The sequence below is a fragment of the Poecilia formosa genome, unplaced genomic scaffold (assembly GCF_000485575.1).
Source record: "Poecilia formosa unplaced genomic scaffold, Poecilia_formosa-5.1.2 Scaffold131, whole genome shotgun sequence".
In the NCBI taxonomy this organism is placed as follows: Eukaryota; Metazoa; Chordata; class Actinopteri; order Cyprinodontiformes; family Poeciliidae; genus Poecilia; species Poecilia formosa.
In genome coordinates this window covers 1140881-1161055 of record NW_006800070.1, presented here as the reverse complement: position 1 = coordinate 1161055, position 20175 = coordinate 1140881, and the positions used below count along the sequence as shown (strand labels likewise).

The window sequence follows — 20175 nt, the reverse complement described above, 5'->3', positions numbered from 1 at the left end:
TTGGACACTTAAGTAGAAAGCAAATGTAAATTATTTAGCTTAGCATATCCAAGTAAGGAAAACTAATATAAATGCATGCCACACTTTTCAGGTTTTTATTAATGAAAACCTTTGTAAAACCTTTTTCCTTCAACTACTTTGTGTAGATAAGACACAGGAAAGCTAATCAAATGTACTAAAGCATGTGGCAGTACTGTACTGGCACCGTAGCTATAGCAACTAGCGTGATGTACCTGGATGATTAAGCTAAATGATCCCTTCTGTCAGGACGTGGTTTCTGTGTGTTATCAATCAAAAACCCAACTGTCCTCCACCCGTCGCCGGGTGTGTGTCTGAGTACGACGAGGAGGAAACTGGACTGCGACGTTTCCATGCATGCGATCGGCCGAACGTCGATCCCACATCAAGATCTGGGCTTTCCTGTCTCGCCTCCTCCAGTGCTGCAGTTTTTCACACATCTGGCCGAAGCAATCGACGCTTGTCGTGAGGAAAGTTAGTCCCATTTACAGTAACCAGCCGCTGCCTTCTTCTTCTTCTTCTTCTTCTATCTCCTCCTCCTTCTTTCCCACACCTGGTGAGGCCTCATCAAATTTGCAAAGAGACGCTGCGAAAGAAATCTGGGGGCTCAGCGCTCATTTTCTCTCCTCCATCCCCTCACCCTGTCTTGTCCCTGTCTTTTCCTCTCATTTCCTCCTGTCTGCCCCAGGTGCTGTTTTCCCCTCTCCCTTTTCTTTTCTTTTCTTTTTTTTTTTCAAACACGCTCCACACTTCCTCCTTCTCTCTGCCTTCCATTTCATGTCTCCATTATTATCTTTCTGCACCTTGTTCCCTCTGATGCCGTCTCTCCCTCCCTCTTTATCCGTCTCCATCTCCTCTGGCTCCCTGCATGTTTCACTTCACCACCACCTCCCCTCCACCCTCCCGCCTCCTCCCTGTTGCTGCTTCAGCTGGTGGCATGTTAAAGAGCTGCTGCACAGAGGTGGATGAAATCTAACATGACAGATGCCACAAATGTTGCAGGAAGCCAAATGGCTTCTGTTTTTTTTTTTTTTGTTTGTTTTTTTTGGATGCGAGGGGAGCTTGCATCCAGGAATAACTTCCTACTTATTTCCTTAAACACGAAACCTGAAGGTTGTTTGCTATAAATAACCAGCCAATGAGGCGGCTGAGAACAGCTTGAACTGACATGGCACACGTCAACGGGATTATCTTCTCTTATTTTACTACTGAATAACTTCAACAGAAAAAGAGACATGGGGATTAAAGAAAATTTTAACCCATGATTTCAACCACAATTAAGAAATTTAGCCGTAAATGAAAGGACGTGGCTTCAAATCTACATTTGAAAGTTCACTTTCAAAGTCCCGTGGGTTTTCAGAGAAAACCCTTCAAAGGGAATCTTTGATACCGATGCTAAACGTATTTCATAGTCCTCCATGAAACTCTAATTAGTCAAAAAATCAGGATTCCAGATCGTTATTAACAGATTCTGCTTTAGAGACCATTTCTGCTTCCCAAGCTGCATTTTCTTTCATTATGTTTTAGATAAAGTGCCATGATAAAAAAACAGTAATCTGGAGTCCCGTTGCACACATGCACAAAAGCAAACAATGTTAGTATGGGAAGCATAGAGTAATTCAGAGTTCTGGTTGTTGCTGCAGACTGCTGGCCAGCTGGCTGAAAAAAGGCTCCTTCTTGTAAGTTTTCCATCCCGTACCAAGAGGATGAACTCAACAGTTTGGAAACGTCGGCATAAAAAATACAAACAAGAAAAGCACGACCCATCAAATTTACTGACGACACTGGTGGGTTTGTTTCCTACATTTTCAGTCGTGTCTTTAAATTAAGATCAAACTAACGATAAATAGACAAACAAAAATCAAGACGTAGTGATTCTAGCAGCATGATTGAGGAAATGTTATCTTCTTATACGTTTCTTTACATAAATACCACGATGTTGTGTTTTAACAGACTGAATACAGATTATAACATTTTGTCACCCGTCTCTCTGCTGTACTGACACTCAGAGTGAAGCTGGCCTGAAAAGCTCTAAAAAAAAAAAAAACAGATGGTGAGACAGAAGTAGGCCAAAATGAAGGGACTGCAGATATTGCTGAGCATAAATAATAAATACGATGGTGAGAAGAAATGGAAAATAATCAGAAAGATGCACATGAAGATAAATTAAAGCTCAGATTTAAAAAAAAGAAAAAAGTTGGAGACAAGTGCAGAAAAACAGAAGCGAGGCTGAAAAGCCCACACTGAAAATGAGTTTGGAAAGATAAAACCGAGGGGAAGAGTGCAAAGATTGGTGGGGGTGAAGTGCAGCAGGCAGGCGGGAGGGAGCCGGCAGCGCGTGTTCCCAACATGACTGGGGAACACGGAGAGAGGGAAATAAAAGGGGAGGACGCTACAGGAGATTATACTGAGCGTCGTACAGAAAGCCAGGTCCCACAGGCCTCAGCAGAGCTGTGATCCCAAAAGCGTAACCTCTTCATCTTTCAGCAGCTCCCTCGACATGACAGCTTTACCCATCTCCGGACCCCAGAGGAGCAGCACAGACATGCTTGTTGCCCAAACGGACTCTCTGCAGCTTTTCCGCACGCCACCCACATCCAGAGCGGAGCGCGCGGCCAGACGGAGAGCTTCTGAAAAGCCTCCGCTCACTCAGCCTGAAGAAGCTCAAACTGTTTCGTTTTCAGTCCATTTGGAGGACCGCGACAGAGTTTGCGAAAGGGAAGGAAAGTTTAAGTTGAATAACTTCTGTCTGAAAAGTGTGGAGTGCATTTATGTTTCAGTTACAGCTGCAGGTCCCTGTGTAGAGGCTTTATTTTTCTTCAGAATGGCTCGGTTTCAGTCTGATTAGATGAAGAACAGCAATTTTCAACTTGCCTCAGATTTTCAATTACATTTGGGTTCAGACTTTGACTGAACCACTCTAAAAGTTTTTTTCCCCCAGTATTTACCACAGTACATGTTCCCAACCAGCTTTTCTGTCCCAGATTAAAAAAAACACAGGATCTGCGTTGATGCAGCATTGGGTAGTGGTTTGTTTCAGCAAAAGTGCCTCAATTATATTCTTTCCCCACAGCATGACGCTGACACCACCATGTTTTACACAGGATGCTGTATGTGTGGTTTCGGTTTCATCTGACTATCCAACTATTTGCTGCTTTACAAAAGCCAAACAAAAGTTTACCGTAGCTTTTTCCTTCACCTGAATGATGTGGGGGGAGGGGGAGGTTGTTTTTTTTTTTTTTTTTTGGACACAATCTTTTCCTTCCAATTCACAATTCTGCTTTTCTTTGTGTTGCTCTCGCACATGAAATCTCTAAAATTACAGCAAAGTTTGAGTTTTGCCACTACAGTAAACAGAAAATTGAGCACAAGCTCAGACAAGATCATTTTATTCTGGAAAAGCTTGAAACGTACAGTTTGAGCCAACGTCAAGTGTTGTTTGTGAGCATAAAGTTGATCAAGTAGAACAGCATTTGTAGGGTGTAATGTGACAAAACGGGGAAAAAGTTTGTGGTTTGTGTGGCACAATAAAATCCACAAGTTCTTCTCACTTTATTCACATTTTTGTTTTTAGAATTAAGTAACTTATTTTTGTTCTCTTTGAAGATGATTTGTTAAAACAAAATTTTACCTTTAGAATTTGGTTGTGAAACGTTTTCTACCTTTTGAGTTTTGCTTGGAAAGTTGGGGACAAGCGCAGACAAAGAAAACTGGTAAAATCACAGAGAGCGCAAGCCACAAAACAGAAGATGATAAAAACATCTCCAAGAAAAGAAGGGAAAAAACTAAAATAAAAAAAGGAAGCTATGAAGCAGTCGACAAGCGATGAAAATATAAGTCAAGAAGAGGAGCACGCAGAGGAACAATCGGCTTCTTTCTGAAAACACTGAAGCGCACAGACGCCTGTGAGTGTGATCGTGTTTGGTGAGAGCGCAGTTAAAAAAAAAAAAAAAACTACGTCTCATCTGTGAGTAGGCAAAGCAAAGAGACTACCGTTAGAAGACATGAATGAAACGAAGAACTGAAACATCGACTCGGCAGGAAAGACCTCGAAATCCACAGGGAAACAAAAGGGATTAAAAAGGAAAACTAGATGAAAAGGCTAAACTGCCGAGGACGGGATCAGATGTCTGACGGAATGTGTGGAGAAAATGGAAAAGCGGCGAGGAGTGGATCTGAAGCTGCGTCTGTGTGAACCGGTCTCTGATGTGTGGAGGAAGTCGGCTGGCCTCCGATTTCTCAGCTCCGTTTCGGGGCGTTTCTCGCTCCGTGGAAGAGACGCACACCGGCAGGCGGCGGTCAGAGTTTGAGGTCAACGTGATCATCCTGAGATTTTATCTCTGCTCGCACCAAGACATTCACGATCTTCCGCTTGAGCACGGGGATTAGCAGGAACGCGGCATCCTTCCTGTTTCCGTCCCCCCTCTCTCTTTATGAACCGACGGCGACGGATCCTGCAGATTTACAGGATAACCAGTCGTGGACGCTCCGATTGCGCGTGACCACCGGAAACCGCCATTTTTGAGCAGCAAAGTTGGGTTTCCCCCTCTACCAGATTAACACCATGCACAGAGTTACAAAATCCTCATTAGGAATCGCAATTTCCATAACGTGGTCAAACCCACTCGCCCATGTAATTACAATTCGCTTCCGTTCGTTAATGAGCGCGTGTCCCGACCGATGACGGAAGAGAAACTAAGACTCGAACGTGGAGGAAAAGATTCTCCATTCTGTTGGATTTCTTTTCAGAAAGCTCGATTTAGAGAAGTTGACCTTTGACCAGCGGGTCGGAAAAGTAAAAATACGACAGTTTTTTTTGCTGTTAGTGAGCGCACCGTACACGCGCACAGACAGGTGGTACGGATGACGACACCTTTCTGTGTGGAAGTTGTTCCTGATGGAAGAAGATCCAGCAGATTTGAGTAACAGTGAGGTTTTCCAAAAATGAAATCTGAGGAAGCACATGTAGAGATGCACCGATCTGAGATTAACATCTGGATTATGTAGAAAAGAATCTGCATCAATCTTGCGCTGCATAACCATCACTGTCACTTGTCCAATTCATATCTGCCCTGTTGTACATACGGGAATGAGATGTTAAAAAATGTCGATTCTTGCATCCCAGCTTTTATTTTTACTTTTATAAATACCCCCGTCAGATAATCTGGAGGATTTTAATGCGTTTCTGTGTTTTCAGTGATGCAGAGAGAGACGTCTCAGAAATTTTGATCAGTTTTTCTTTCTTTTTTTTTTTTTACTTGGCTGTATTTTTATTTTTCAAAAATATCCTGAATGTAGAAAAAGTTTGCTATTCGTCGTCCTATAGAGAAATCAAACCATGTAAAACTGACGAGGCCAGAACCTTCAAAAAAATAAAAAATAAAATAAAAAATCGGTGGCCAGAAATTGGCCAGACATCTCCGATCTGTGCATTTCCAAAGTCGATCACCGGCAGAACTTTATCCTGTTAAACTAGCATGGGGATACAAACATAAACCAGTTTGAATGAACAAATGTAAGAATTTATTTTCAAAAAAATACAATCCCACCCCCCCAAAAAAAGTTAAAATAAAGAGTCTACAGATCACACATGAAATCACACAACTTGCTTCACCTCTTCCACGTTGAAGAACTGTCCATGTTCTGCCTTGTTGTAAAAATATCTTCAGAGTCCCCGGCTGAAGCTAAAGCAGAGATCCCTGGCTGTAAATAAACACAACAAACATCCTTCCAGAAGTCCTGCTGGTGCCGCAGAAACGCCTTCGTCTCAACTTAAACCACAGATCAGCCATATTTCCCTTCAAACAGCTGATGCCGAGGTCACTCCTGCTTCTGCACTTCCAGGCAGTTGAGAGTGGATGTGGAGAGGCAGGATGCAGTGTGTGTGTGTGTGTGTGTGTGTGTGTGTGTGTGTGTGTGTGTGTGAAGGGGGGATAAGGTGAGGAAACCATTGATGCATTCTGGCGCATTTTCTGCTGCAGCACCCGGGGAATATTATTGGAAAAGTAAGTTCCTCCCTAAAGGAGGTCCCCCGAGCTGCAGGCAGAGCATGCTGGGCCCCGGCCCGACACACTCCGACAGGAGAGGAGGGGAAGAGGGGCCGCTGTGGGACGTGTGGAAAGTCTACACAGGAAAACTGGAGTGAGATCACAGCAAATATCTGTTCAGGGAGCAGAGAACGAGCCCTGCTGCTGCAGGGATGGAGGGCTGCAGACAGGATGAGCCTACTGTCCTAATCAAAGCAAGAAACAAACCTTCAGATCACTACTCCCCTCTCACCCCAACCTTTTGGATTTCCATCTAAACAAATCATAAGAAACTACTGAGTCTTTTTGTTTTTTCCGACCTCAATATCCCCTTTTATCAAAAATAGAAGCTATGTAGAACCTTTGCATTTCAACCTAAAATAATCTTATGTAAAAGGAAGGATATATTTATTGTTGCCTCTACTAAATATTAGTCTGGTTTTTAAACACGGCAGCATTCAGAAGATGAAGTTCTCGATGTCGATGCGAACATCCATATGAGGTTTTTATGTGGCATTTTAGAAGAAATATGGTCGGATATTGTGAAATAATTCAACAAAGACTCAGTACAATGCAATTTCTGAAACTATCTGGACTACATCAGCCGATAGTCAAACAGACTGTGTGGGAAGACAAACAGAGGAGATGTCCAAGGAAGCTTGTTAACTGAAGAAGTACAAAGAAATCCAAAAATAGATTCTAGGCAACTGCAGAGGTTTTCTCACGTTTCCTGACAACAGGACTCACGACTTCATCCACCAGAACAACAGGAGACCAGAGCGATTTCAGAGCCGCAAGGAGAAAACATTCATTGTACTGCAGATTAATTCCTGTAGACTTAAACATTTTTGGTAAAATTGTTGAAGAAAACATAATTAGTTTGGAGTGGTCAAGTCAAAGTACTACAACATCACGTAGACAGAAGAAAATGTGGAATAGATTTCTGCCAAAAACTTTGAGATTCATCTCAGAAAAAACAAGGACATTTCTGACTTTCAAAAGTCAAAAATGTTCAACTTTTCAAACTCAGAAACTTCCAAATTTTTTTCTAGAAAATCTCTGAGATTAATCTCTCCTTTTTTTGGCTTCTTTTTTCTTCCTTTATTCTACCTACCATACCCTTAGAATGCTTAAGTACAGACAAAATTTAACATAAATGCCGAGAAAAAAAAATGTTTTGAGGAAATCTAAAACAAACAAGTGAAAACACTTTGTAAAAACTTGAAAACAGAAATTGCTGCTGCATAAAAATGTCACATTATATCTGATAGTCACAATAAAAACCACCTAGAATTATTTAACACCGGATCAAATATTTAAGATGCGTATTTGCACTGTAAATAGTCCTGAAAATACAATATACCCTAATTAGAGATACTATTTATATGCAGATTATTGCAAGAATAGGTAGGATGTGTTGGGGAGGAATGGAGGTTTACAGACTTCCATGATGGGGGGAGAAAAAAAACCCTGATTTGAATTCATTCCTTCAGCTTTACTGCTTCCATCTGCCTTCAGAGTTGCTCACTTGTACATTGGCCAGACATCCAGCGCCGGCAGCAAGATTCTCACATTGAAATCAGCTGACTGCTTTAAAAAATTTACAGAAACATCTTGCTCTTTCATGTGCTTTTAACGTTTCTTTGTCTGTGGAAGACGGGAAAAGACAGGAGCGGGGAAGTGCGGCGCCACTGCCGCCTCCCGCAGCATTTTGGATTAACGGCTCCGTTCATTGCGGAGCCGTATTGATTTGTGCTTTTAAAAGCCGCTGCACTGTGCATGCAGGAAGGTGCCACGGAGCAGGACTGATCTTTATCAACTTATGCAGATGCTGGAATTAGTGGCGCGGGCAGGAAGGGCTGCACGGACTGCCGCCGTGGCGAGAGGCGGACGAAATGGGAGCGGTGACCCACATTGACCGCGACCAGACTGTCCATTTCTCAAAAGCAAATGTTTTATTTATACGTCTCCTGACATGGACGGAAACCTAATCGACTGCAGTACAAAGCTGAGACAAGGAACACTCCGGCTGCGTTTATGTTGACCAATTATGAAAATTAATTAATTTAATAGGACAAACACCAAGTAAATCTCCATAGACATCAATACGTAGACGCCTCATGGAGCGCTGAGTCCTACGTAAAAGTGTCCGCCATCTTCTATGTGGCAGCAGAGCGATCGGAGCTCCTTAAGTCCTGTGCTGTGTGGACTTGTTTCAACCGTTTTACGAAACAAACTGGATTCATTAGGATTACCTTCCCCAGGTAAGGATGAAAGATCAGAATTACTTGACTTTGCCGCCAGAAATTCGCTTTTAAACAACCGGAAAATATTTCCTATGTAGCTAAATTGGCCCGAAATAACCGCTGATTGTTAGCTTAGCAGCTAATGTTTTCATACTGTTTTCTAATGAGAGAGAGGTGATGAAAAACCACTGTTAGAGGAGAAGTTAATTAAAAACCAGAGGATTTAGTGAGGAAAGATCAGTCAGGATCAGAGCTGGAGCTGCTGTTCTTCAGTCTGTTTCCAGTTCAGCTTCACCATGTCGGTATTTAGCTATAAAGATGCTACGAGTCAGAGCCCAACATGCTGAAAATGTATTTCTGAATGTGAAGGAAATATATACGAAACATATCATATGTATTTTCTATTACACTTTTGGATAATTTCTCTTTTATCCTTGGCTTCAGCCTGTGAACCAGGACGTCTCAGAAGTCATTGAGTTCTCCCAGTGTGACCAGCAGACTGAAGCCCTGCCTGTGACCAGTGTTCCCAGTATAATAAATAAATGTTTTATTCTTTCACTTTTTGTGTATTTTTAAATATCTCAATCTGAAGTATTAGTGTATTAATGTAGCTTATATAATGAAATAAAAATAATTTACTGTTAGGATTATTTTCACTCCTTGCTGTCAATAGCAGAGTTGACATACTGTAACAAATATTTATTCTTTGGAAAAAAGTAAGAAAAATATGTAGTTTAATGTTTAACAATGACTGATTTATAAATCAAAAGTCATTTCTCAATAACGTATAAAAAATAAATACAGGAAAATTATTTGTGTCTTGAAATGTTAAATGTATTATTTAATTATGGAATTATATTCTTTAATAAAACACTGTAAATGTGTGTCTGTTTATCAATTTCAATATAAAAATGATCAGAATCATTTCTATCAAATAAAAACATTGTGCTCTTTATTCAGAAATGCCCCAAAGCAATTAATCACATCCAAAGTTAGAAACTCTGTCTTTAGTCATTTCTTTGATTGCCAAAAATATTAATGTGTGTGAGAAAATGTGTCAATGACAGGAATTAACTTAAAATACTTTGTAAAACGGCACTTTATAAAGTTCGGTCCATTCAGTTGTATTACCTTACTGGCACATATTCCACATTCAATATGGCGGACGCTGTTACGTATCGCAGCAACGGGCCGGCCTGCTCCATGAGGCGTCTACGTATTTATGTCTATGGTAAATCTCAATATGTATTCATTTGCAGGGTGGAAACTTGTCTTAGCACTACCACAGTGCTCCCTGTCTTTGCTCTTCAGGTTACAGCCAATCGGTGCCCAGGAAAATGAATAGGGCTGCTGGATTGGCTGCTTTGAAAACGCCAGCCAATAGCATGTCAAGTAGCACTTTTCTTCACTTCTTCATCTTCCCACCATATTTTCCTTCTAAAATTATTTTAGATATACTCAACAAAAAAGTCCGCAAATATTTTCGGAGTGAAGTTCCACAGAAACATTTGTAGATATGCGATTGGGGAAGACTCTCCAATGATTACTGTTAAGTCATCAACACTCCAGGGCCACAAAATTTAAAGAAGCCACTTGCTTCTCCTTCCCTTCTTTGTTGGCAACGCTTTTTATGGCTACATAAAGCCGGCTATTAAGGACAGATTTGCTGCTGTTTCAAATCTAATATCGCCAGGGGCAACCTTGAGACCCCGTCGGTCCTGTAGGTTTGATATTCCTGTTGGTTCTTGGCTGTGCTGATTCCTCAGAGCAGATCACCGGCTGGAATCTGGACTGGATTTTTCTTGTTCTCTCAGTGCATGTACTCAACACTCCAGGGCCACAACAGGAAAAACAACTTTCCTGTTGTTTTTTTTATTGTGTGTGTGTCTTTTGTTGAGTACTTCGTCTTACTTTACTCTCAAAAATTGCTTTTAGTTGTAAGGTTCTGTGATAGTCTGCTCTTCTTCATCCAATGCCAAGCATTGCAGGATGGCTGTTACACACAGATCGCGTCGATAGCTGAGCCGTTTTGTTGTTCGTCGTCATTAATCTTAATTTGTCTTTGGTGTCTCATGAAGTATCCCAAAGGTTATGGACAACCTACAGATATCAGCGAGTTAAAAATAGAAATCTTCTGGCATAAAGCAGGAACATGATTGAAGGCAGCATCAGAATGCCTGCACTGTGTACTCACAGACTGGCAGACACTAATTCAAGAACCATATCTGATACCGCGCTGGGCTCGGGTTTCAGGCCCGGGGCGATCACAACATTCACTCTGAGCCGGGCTTATCCCAGTGATTTTTTTTTTTTTTTACAAAAATCAATGTTTCCATTATAGTAATTTTTCCTCTTAGTGGTTTTTCTTATTTGTTGTTTTTTTATGTTTCAGGTCATCAAACAAATCCTGACAGAAATAATGTGAATAAATATTTTTTCTATTATAGTTCTTAAAGAGAAACTGGAATCAGTGCAACAATAATTTGCAGAAACCAAAGTTCAAAACCCAGAAACAACCAGATGGGTTTGTACGTAATTCTGAATATTCTTACTGAAAATACTAGAAATCCCTTTTATTTCAACTACATTCAAACTATGACGAAGAAAACTGAATAATACTACTGAAACAATTCCAAGAAATTACAGAAAAAAACAAAACAAACCAAAACAAAACACGACAACCAAAATCAGAAACACATCATTTCAGAGAGACCAGAGACTATAAGGCTATAGCCTTAATGAAACAACAGAAAGCAGCAGCCGCGAATATGATAAGCTGAGCTGAAGACGATCCAGGCGGTGTCAGGGGACCGGCTGCAGGCGGGTAAGGTAAGCCCCGTGGGTCCATTCTGGGATATATGGAAAAGTGCTGGCTGGGGGGAAAGCTGCCTCGCTCAGGAGGACGAGGATCAGAGTAAACATGTGTCCTGTCAGTCATGATGCCAGGAGGAGGTAGCGCCTTACACATTACACAGATACCCAAGGAAACATTTCAGGAAAAGACTTCGGCGCCTACAAAAGGTCAAAAATCGTGCGTTTTATCGTCGGCGCAATTATAAATCTTTAAAGGTTGCATGTGAATGCACAGGAAGATTCGTTCCCCCTTACGACCACGAATACTCCGGGTGATTCTGGTCCGTCTGCCGCGCACCACTCATTTGTTTATGAATCCATCAGCGCTTAGTTAAACATCGGCCTCTCCAGGGATGGAGCTTCTCAGCTGTGTTATCTTCTCCGGCTCAATAAGGAAACACAACCTGGCAACCTTTATTACTTCAATATTCTCTGCAGCTTTACACAGGCAGCTCCCAGCCTGGAGATAGTTTTCTCAGGAGGCCTAAATGTTAATCGGAGTCATCACAAAGACTAAACCCCTCCTCCCCCATCCACAGCGCTCCCCCCCAAAAAAAATTAACTTTATTTTATTAACAAAGCTATCTCTGGGCTGCACACCGTCTCACCTGTAGGAGAATATGAATCCTTTGAGAATGTATGGCGAGGCACCGTCCCCATTAGCAACACTTAATCCTGCTTCTATGAGCCACTAAAGGGAGGAGAGGCATTTAATTATCATTATCTTTCTTTATGTGGACTTAGCGGCGAAACCACCACCAGGAATTTTAATTTGTTGGCATTTTATTGTTTTCATACCAAACAGGGGTACAACCCAGTGAGAAATCATTAAAGGCGTTATTTTACATTGTATATTTTCCAGGACATAGGGTTATTTTACAGCACAGCCAAATGACTACTGCTACATATATGAAAAACATTTAGAAAGAAAATTCACTGTCCATAGTAGACACCGTGAAATTGGCCTTGGTCTCTTTAAGATGCTCCTACGCTTTCGGACACTCCGCCTTCAGCACGTTGTCGCGACAGCGTTCATTCTTGATGCCATTTATATCCGTTTTAGGAGAGGTGTAGTCCAACATCGGCGCCGTTCCACCAGGCTAAGACTGCGTTCACACTGCAGCCTGTAGTGACCCAATTCCGAATTCTTGACGTAATTCGACCTGTATCTGATCTTTTAATTTCTGAACAACACAGGTCAGATTCTTTTCGAATGCGACCCGGGCCACTTTGGGTATCCGATACGTATCCGGTTCAAATGTGACCTGACGTCCAGGTCGCATTCATTCGACCTGAACGTCACTGATACTCGACAAACGTTACTATTCTGTGTCCTGATACGCAAACGGGAAGAATAACAACAACCATGATGGACTATAACGAGGATTAATTTGTTTATATGCTGCTCCGGTCGGACAACAACTTTAAAATCGTAAGCTATGCTCCACCGTTAGCGTCCATGTTTACTTCCGCACACTAAGCACGTGCTCTGTGTGTGACACCACACTTTCAGGTCATTTGCAGTTCACACTGGAGAACTATACAGGATGTGTGAACGACCACTGCAAAAAATCGTTATTGGGTCACTTCAGGCTGCAGTGTGAACGTAGCCTAACGCTATTTGCTACTGCCGCTAGGCAACTCATTAAATAAACAAGTTCTTAAGCACCCCTGAATAGTTGCCACGGGAGATGCAAGGATTCCTTAAACATGTATGAAAGAGTCAAAGCAACTCTGAAGCATGTGTTCGATGACGGAATGCAATTTTCTACTAAAATATTAGCACACCAGCTGAATGGATGCAAAAATGTGCCTTCGGTCATATGTAATAACTTAAAATATGTGTTCTGATGAGATTCACAGATTAAAAGTGCCGTTTGAAAATAATATTTTGTTCCCGAAACAGACATTCTTTTTATTAAGCCCACATTTCTGCATTAAAATATGTTTTTTTATGGTCTGATGTAATATGTTAATCCTAAATGTCATATTTTTCATTATCTGTAAGTGGAAAATCATCACAGTTAACAAAATAAATGCTGGAAAACATCATTCTGCGTGTAATTAATCTTTAATGTTAATGAGGTAAATGAAGTTTTCAATAATATGTGATTTATTGAATATGATTGTGTGGTATCATCTTGCCTTTGCATGGGCCGTGTTATGAGACGAGTATAAAAATATGGAGGAATAAAATACCAGCTTACACAAAGATCCAATCACCTAAAGTACAAAAGCAACAATTAACTAAACTACTGAAAACAGACATTTATGTAAACTGCATACAAATACACACAACCCTTTTGCAGTCTTATATGTGGTCGATAGCAAAAGAACCAGCAAAATGAGGTGCTAAAGGGAACCAGATAGAGAGCATTGTGTGATTGTGTGCTGAAGGGGATTAAACACTCGGCCTCTTCTCACACACGCCGCGCTCTGCCTTCATCTACTCACTACGATGGCTTCACACCAAGAACTGTTTTAACCTTGTAACAGAGGAACTCCTTCTGGCAAGAGAAAATATAACATTTCCCTGGTTAAATATGAATGTAGGGCAGCGGAGGCAAACACGTTTTATAACAATCTTTTTGTCCCACAGAGAGAGAAAAATGACTCTGAGGAGAGGGTTTTAGGTTGCAGAAGAACCAACGAGGTAATTTTGTCTTCTGTGAATTTTCTAAATATTCCTTTTCCCTGAGAAAATGAATATTTTGGAAATGTTCCTGTCAAACTTTTGGCATGATTGTGGATAAAGTGGTACTCTTTGGCAGCTTTTTTTATTGGGGAAAAAAAAGAGATCATTCGCTCTCTTTTTTTCTTTTTTCTTTCTTTTTTTTTTTTTTACAATTTAAGATTGTTGGAAATGTTGGAAGCTCAAATACAGATCCGGTCTTCTAGGTGGATTGCAGAGATACAGTTTCATTTTGTTAGGAATTAAACTGAATTAGTTCCACCATATTTTGATTTATATTGCATCACATTTATTCAATAGTTTGTGTTTATTTTTTGCTTAATATGAGTTTGTTTTTTTTGGCATGATAGTTCCTTGTTTAAGAATATTGTCCCCATAGTAACTTTGGTTATTAGGCCTTGTATTTCTTTGCAGTGAGAACCTCAATGACTGTTTTTAATCCGTTATGACAATTCTTTAGATTGGAGGGCAATGTGTTGCTTTTTGATTTATTTTAGTCTCACTTTGTCAGATTGGGTCTTTTTGGTCATTCCTTGATTTTTACNTCAATGACTGTTTTTAATCCGTTATGACAATTCTTTAGATTGGAGGGCAATGTGTTGCTTTTTGATTTATTTTAGTCTCACTTTGTCAGATTGGGTCTTTTTGGTCATTCCTTGATTTTTACGGTAACCTTGAACCTCAGCCCCAAAAATACGATTAATCAGAGCTAATTCACGATTTGAATAGCTTTTCCTCTTAATAAATGACATCATCATTTGAAATGTTCAGTTTCTATTTACTCAAGCTATTCAGACTAATTAGTTGAATTGTCTTCAGTCGATTTGTTTTAATTTTTTTACTGGATTAACCTCTGCATCGATGCAGCTTCTGTTGAATCAATACAACAGGCTGATTTTATTTATAGAGACACCTACTGTTTAAGAGAAGCTGAGTGAAAGCTGCTGAAGGAAGTAGAAGTAAGACAGGAACAATGGTGATGTTCATGCCAGAACTGGGTCGTAAATGGACCGAACCAGCAGTACATCTGAGCCTGAAGTATGTAGAAAGATTGGGAAAACAGCTAGCACAACTTCATCAAGTGGTATGCAAAAAATTACAAAGATAATTCATAGGAACATTGTGTTATTAGAAATAAAGGTTTTATCTGTAACGTGTAACATGGTTTTCAAAATAATTCATTTGTAACAGTCGATATTTAAACAAAAGATATTTTAAGACATTCTCATTTGTGTCAAAATTGATACGAACTTATTCATTGTGATGCACAGCAGCCGAGTCCAGAGAGAGATGTTATCGCTTTCTCTGCTAATAAGTAGCCCTGCCACTGAACACATTGGTTATTAACTACACCGCTTTTCTAAGGAAAGACAAGTGTTCCTCAATAGCGCTCTGTAATTTCGTCATTTTTTTTCTCCCCCTAAATATCCAGCAAATTATTATGCAGTCTGATTATATTCAAGATCTCTCAGAGTTAACCAATTACAGTACGCCTTTTTTTTCTTTTCTTGGATTTACATCCCCTCGGTAGAGGAGTGCGGCACGATGTGAGACTCTAACGTTCAGCACGATATGCAACACAGCAAGCAGATCGATAAACCATCATCATCACAACTGCATCACCACATCTCCTCCCTGTATTCCCTCAGCAGCCTTCAGGTCCAACCCAAAAGCCTCTTCCACATAAATCAAGTAAAATCCAGAGTGCTCAGCAGGTCCCTGGAGCATGCTGATCACCCAACACTCATCCCCCTGCCATTGTTCTCCGGGGCTGTCTCAGCCCTCACACTGCAGCCCAGTCTCTGCCAGTTAGGTCCATTTGGTAGAGAATGGGGGAACAGCAGACACTTGTCTCTGTGGCTAAGTGGCTGTAGGTCAACATGTACAACACGAGTGCCTGCGAAGGTGCATTCCAGAGACGCCAGAATCGTAATGTGCTGGAATGTTGTCCAATTGACAAACGCTCTCTATGCCACAGCACAGTTTGCTACGATCATTTTAACACTACCAAATGTTGCATGACCCTGTTTGTTGTAGTCCAGCATTATAGACAGATGGTAAAGCTGACAAGACTACATAACATACCCGCTTTACGTAAGACATCATTACCAATCACAGCATTTTTATTGATGGCTCCGCTCAGAAGAAATTAAGCCTTCACATGTCATAATTCATTTCAACACCATCCACCATCAAACGCAAAACACTGTCACACACTGATTATATAAATCAAAGCCAGACCTTTGACCTTGGAAGTGAATCTCTCTTCTAACTCAGCTTCTATCCATCCGCTCTACTTTTTTTTTTGTCAGAGGAAGTTGACAAGGCATGAAGAGAACATGGGGAAAAAGGGAAACGTGCAAAACTCCAGGGATGGAGAAAACAAAGCAGCAGGGAGTTGAAGGGCAAAGAGAGGGTTTACTTCAGGACTTCCTGTTTCCACGCTTGCGTGGAATCTCCAGCACATGAAAAACAGACGGTTGCTGCCAAAGCTGTCTGATGAGAGGAAAACTCTCCACACAGAAAAAACAATCGTCAGATGAGTGTGTTTGCTGTCTAACTAACGAGAGAAAAACGGGGAGTCAAAATTCACAAAGTGGTGAGTAGAAATGCCATATAAATAGGTAAGATTTGTATTGTATGTCAAAGAATGAGCTGAGCCTTTGGAGCAAAACAAAGTGCCGTTTCCAGCAGACTGCTAAAGAGCACTGAAGCTTAAACCTTATGCATGTTTAAATGCAATATAAAATAGAAATTAAAATTGTCGAAGAAATAATTCTCAAGTTATGTTATTTAATTATGAGTCCAAAACACATTGTATTTTTGATCTAGAAGCCTTGATCTGTGATAATCAGCCACTGACCAATGAACATCAGCCAATAAAACTTAATAGAAAACCAACTGCTCCAAACACAAGAGGATTCTTCTTACCAGGTCTCGTCGTTTTTGAACTCAAGTTCTCCGTAGGTGTCTTCAAAGTCCTCCCCTCCACCTTTGGCAAGTCCCTCCACTGTGCGATAAGGCACAATGACAGTTCCCCTTGCTCCAGAAGTCCTCAGCACTTTCACTTCCATAATGCCGATGCTCTCACTGATGTGAACTGAGCCACTCTCAAACGTGAAAATGCCTGAATGATCGTCATCCAGAATAGTCACTGTAGCTACAGTGGGGAATCCTAGGATGGCCTTTGGGTATGGGAGGCTGTTGGCAGACAACACCTCGTCTTCAGTTTCCAAGACCCGAAGATTATTGAGACGCACAAAGAAGTGCTCGTCCTCTTCAAAGATGTCATCGTCTATGATGCCAATGCTTATTTCTTTGATTATCTCCCCTGGTTTGAACACCACCATGCCCTCTGTGAACTCGTAGTCTGCTCCAGCATTAGCCGAGCCGTCTTCTGTTTTATAATCCACGTAGATCGTCTTGTTGATGTCGCCACCTTTTCTAGTGACAGTCAGGATGGCAGCACCGCAGTTCTCAAGGCACTGGTAGGCAGCAGGCTCAAATGCTATCCGAGACACGTACTCTTCGGGTTCCTCCACGTGCACCTCTTGCACACTGGTGCTCTTCTTTGCTTGTTCTGCTACGTGTTTCTTCAGGATATTCCCAGCGCCTGTCATCATTCGAGTGGCCTGGATACGGTAGAAGGCACGGCTCTTTTGCTGATGTGAGAGAGCGTAGTAATTAGCCATCTCAACCAGCTGATCAAGATCTTTCTCTGGGTGCTTCTGCTTTAGGTCCTTTAAGATACGAATCATATCCCGACGGGACTCATCTACTTCTTTGCTCTCAATCAAACCAATCAGATTACTGGTTGCACTTCCATCCATAAAGTGAGAGTTGACCATCTTGCCGTCCATCTCAATCCCTTTGGAGCGTTCTGTTTCCGTCTCAATAATAACACCCCTGTGTTTGTCAGTGCGATATTTCTTATGCATAAACTTGTAGAAGAGCAGTCGTCTGTCTGCTACCCAGGCGAGTAGGACGCATATGGGAAAAAAGGATAGTGTGACCAGGCCTTCCCAGACCTGGACTACATTTGGAGAAAAAACAGCCAGGATCATGTAGAGCCAGATGTAAGCAAAGATACTCCAGCCTGCTGTGACAAAGAAAACTCTCAGGTGTTTGACCTTGCGCACTTCACCTTGGGGAATGACGGACACACAGAGGCCAATGATGACAAACATATTGAAGGCTGCACTGCCAACAATTGTCGATGGACCAAGTTCACCAGATTTGAACTCATGTCCGCAAACTTCAATCACAGAGAGCAGAATCTCGGGGGCAGATGAGCCCAAGGCCATGAGAGTAAGGTTGGAAACTGTTTCATTCCACACCCGAATTGTGGTCGTCGTCGTTTCCCCGTTGGGCCTTTTGATGACAATTTCTCTTTCTTGGGAGGTGATGACCTCAATGGCTGCCATGAAACGGTCGGCAATGATGGACACACCAAGAAACATGTAGATCATGGCCACAAAATAGACGATGACCCGAGCAATCTTGTCTCCCATGGACGGATCCTCGGGATACCAGATGGGGAGGATGATCCCTGTTTGACATTTTGAGTTGCCCTTGCAGGTGGCATTGTTGGGGCTGAGTAAAGGGCTCGGAGTAGTCCGGGCCTCTGTACAAAGGAAAGCTACGGCCACAGAGACCAGCCCCAACCAGAGGCAGGCTGATGTCCCTGGTTTTAGAGGCCTTGAACCCTCCATGCACCCTTCTTCGTCTTAAGGGGCCTTGCAACACGAACAGTCCCTCTGGGATCCAGCACTGGGCTGTGCTTTCTTCCACCCACCACCTGCCAAAGAGAAACAACAGAAAATACACGATGGTTATTTTGCAGCTTTTTGACGGAAATGCAACGTGTTCAGCATCACAATAGTAACAATATTCAAAGACAATTACGACGAAACAATATCACCACGTTGGATTCTTGTTGGATTTGTAATTAATAATGATTACAGACCTGCACACATACTTGGAATGCAGAGTGCATTTATTGACTGAATTCAGAGTGAATGGAGAGTGACAGTGAGCAGGAATTCTCTAGTATTGCCACAGATTCTTAATTAGATTTTGGCGAAGGCACTAACACATGAAAAGGCTTTGATTTCAACCGTTCCATTGCAGCTCTTGCTGTGTGTTTAGGCTTGATGTCCAGTTGTGAGACAAACCTAAGTCTCAAGCCTTCAAGCTATCTTAACAGCTTGAGACTTAGGTTTTCTTTCAGTATTGGCCTGTATTTAGCTCCATCCATCTTCCCTTCAATTCTGACAAAACTTCTGTGTTGTGTCAATGATACTGCCACCATTGTGTTTCACTATTGGTGTGTGTGTTGAGAGTGACACCAACAGTTTTGCTTGTAGGCTGAAAATCTTAACACCGGTCACATCTGACCAGACACCCTACGTCTACACCTTTCCTATGTTTCCTAAATAATGACAGTTATGTTGTTTCCATTGTGATTTCAGTCTTGATTATAATACTAGAGGTTACCAGTGAGGTAGAAAATGAAGATCTTCACACACAATTTTTTTGGACCTCAAAGCAATATTTGGTAAACAAAGTTTAACTGAAGTTATGTATGCGCATCCAGGGTGCAGATTGTTTGAAATCTCTGGGAAAGCACTCGGGTCAGAAGAAAATGACTCACTCAGCAATGCTACTGAATGAAGAACTATCTCAACTGTGAGAGCGTGACAAGCAGAAACACAAAAGCTCATCAAAAAACTCACTGAAACTTAACACAACGATAGAAAGCAGCCTTTCAGTTCAGACGTCCAAATTCATAAAAGCTCAATCAAAGCATCTAATGCACTTCTTAGACCCTTAATGGTAAAGACTTAAGTCTTCTTTAAGTCTTAAGTCTTCTTACTCTCCCCCTTGCTGAGGCAAGGGGGAGAGTAATGAACAAGTGACCATCCTGAACTTAATACACGCTGGGATTTATTGCAAAGACTATCACCTCAGTTATGGCTGATTATTTAGTGTTTCTGGACAGTCTGAACTCTCCATGCCCTCCACGGCACTTCAGGATCCCTGGGGCTCACAGACTGTGAAGTCTCAGTTTAAGTTTACAAAGTACAAAGTATTGCAGGCAACCATTCTGTCCTGAAATTAGTAGAGGATTTTGGTTTTTACTAGTCTGACACTTGTTTCTCTTTGCTTTAGTTGACCTAAATCTGCATTTAAACTCAACTTTGTACCTTAAAAATGCATCCCTGTGTCCAGATACCGGGCTGAAGCATTGGATACTTTGGGAAACACTCCAACACTGCATCACATATTATCTTTTTAGAGCAATGTCAATCTTTATTTAAATTTTTTTTTAGTGGTGCCA

The 20175-nt window shown here is 41.4% G+C and overlaps 1 protein-coding gene across 2 annotated transcripts in view; it reads right to left on the bottom strand.

The window, feature by feature from the left end:
* The window catches only part of slc8a3 (solute carrier family 8 member 3), a 131914-nt gene that overhangs the window by 107055 nt on the left and 4684 nt on the right, over positions 1-20175 (bottom strand). For both annotated transcript variants that reach the window (XM_007561885.2, XM_007561887.2), the window contains exon 2: positions 16767-18633. In XM_007561885.2, coding sequence (XP_007561947.1) covers positions 16767-18547 — 1781 coding nt within the window. In that variant the 5' untranslated portion in view covers positions 18548-18633. The remainder of the gene's footprint in view (positions 1-16766; positions 18634-20175) is intronic.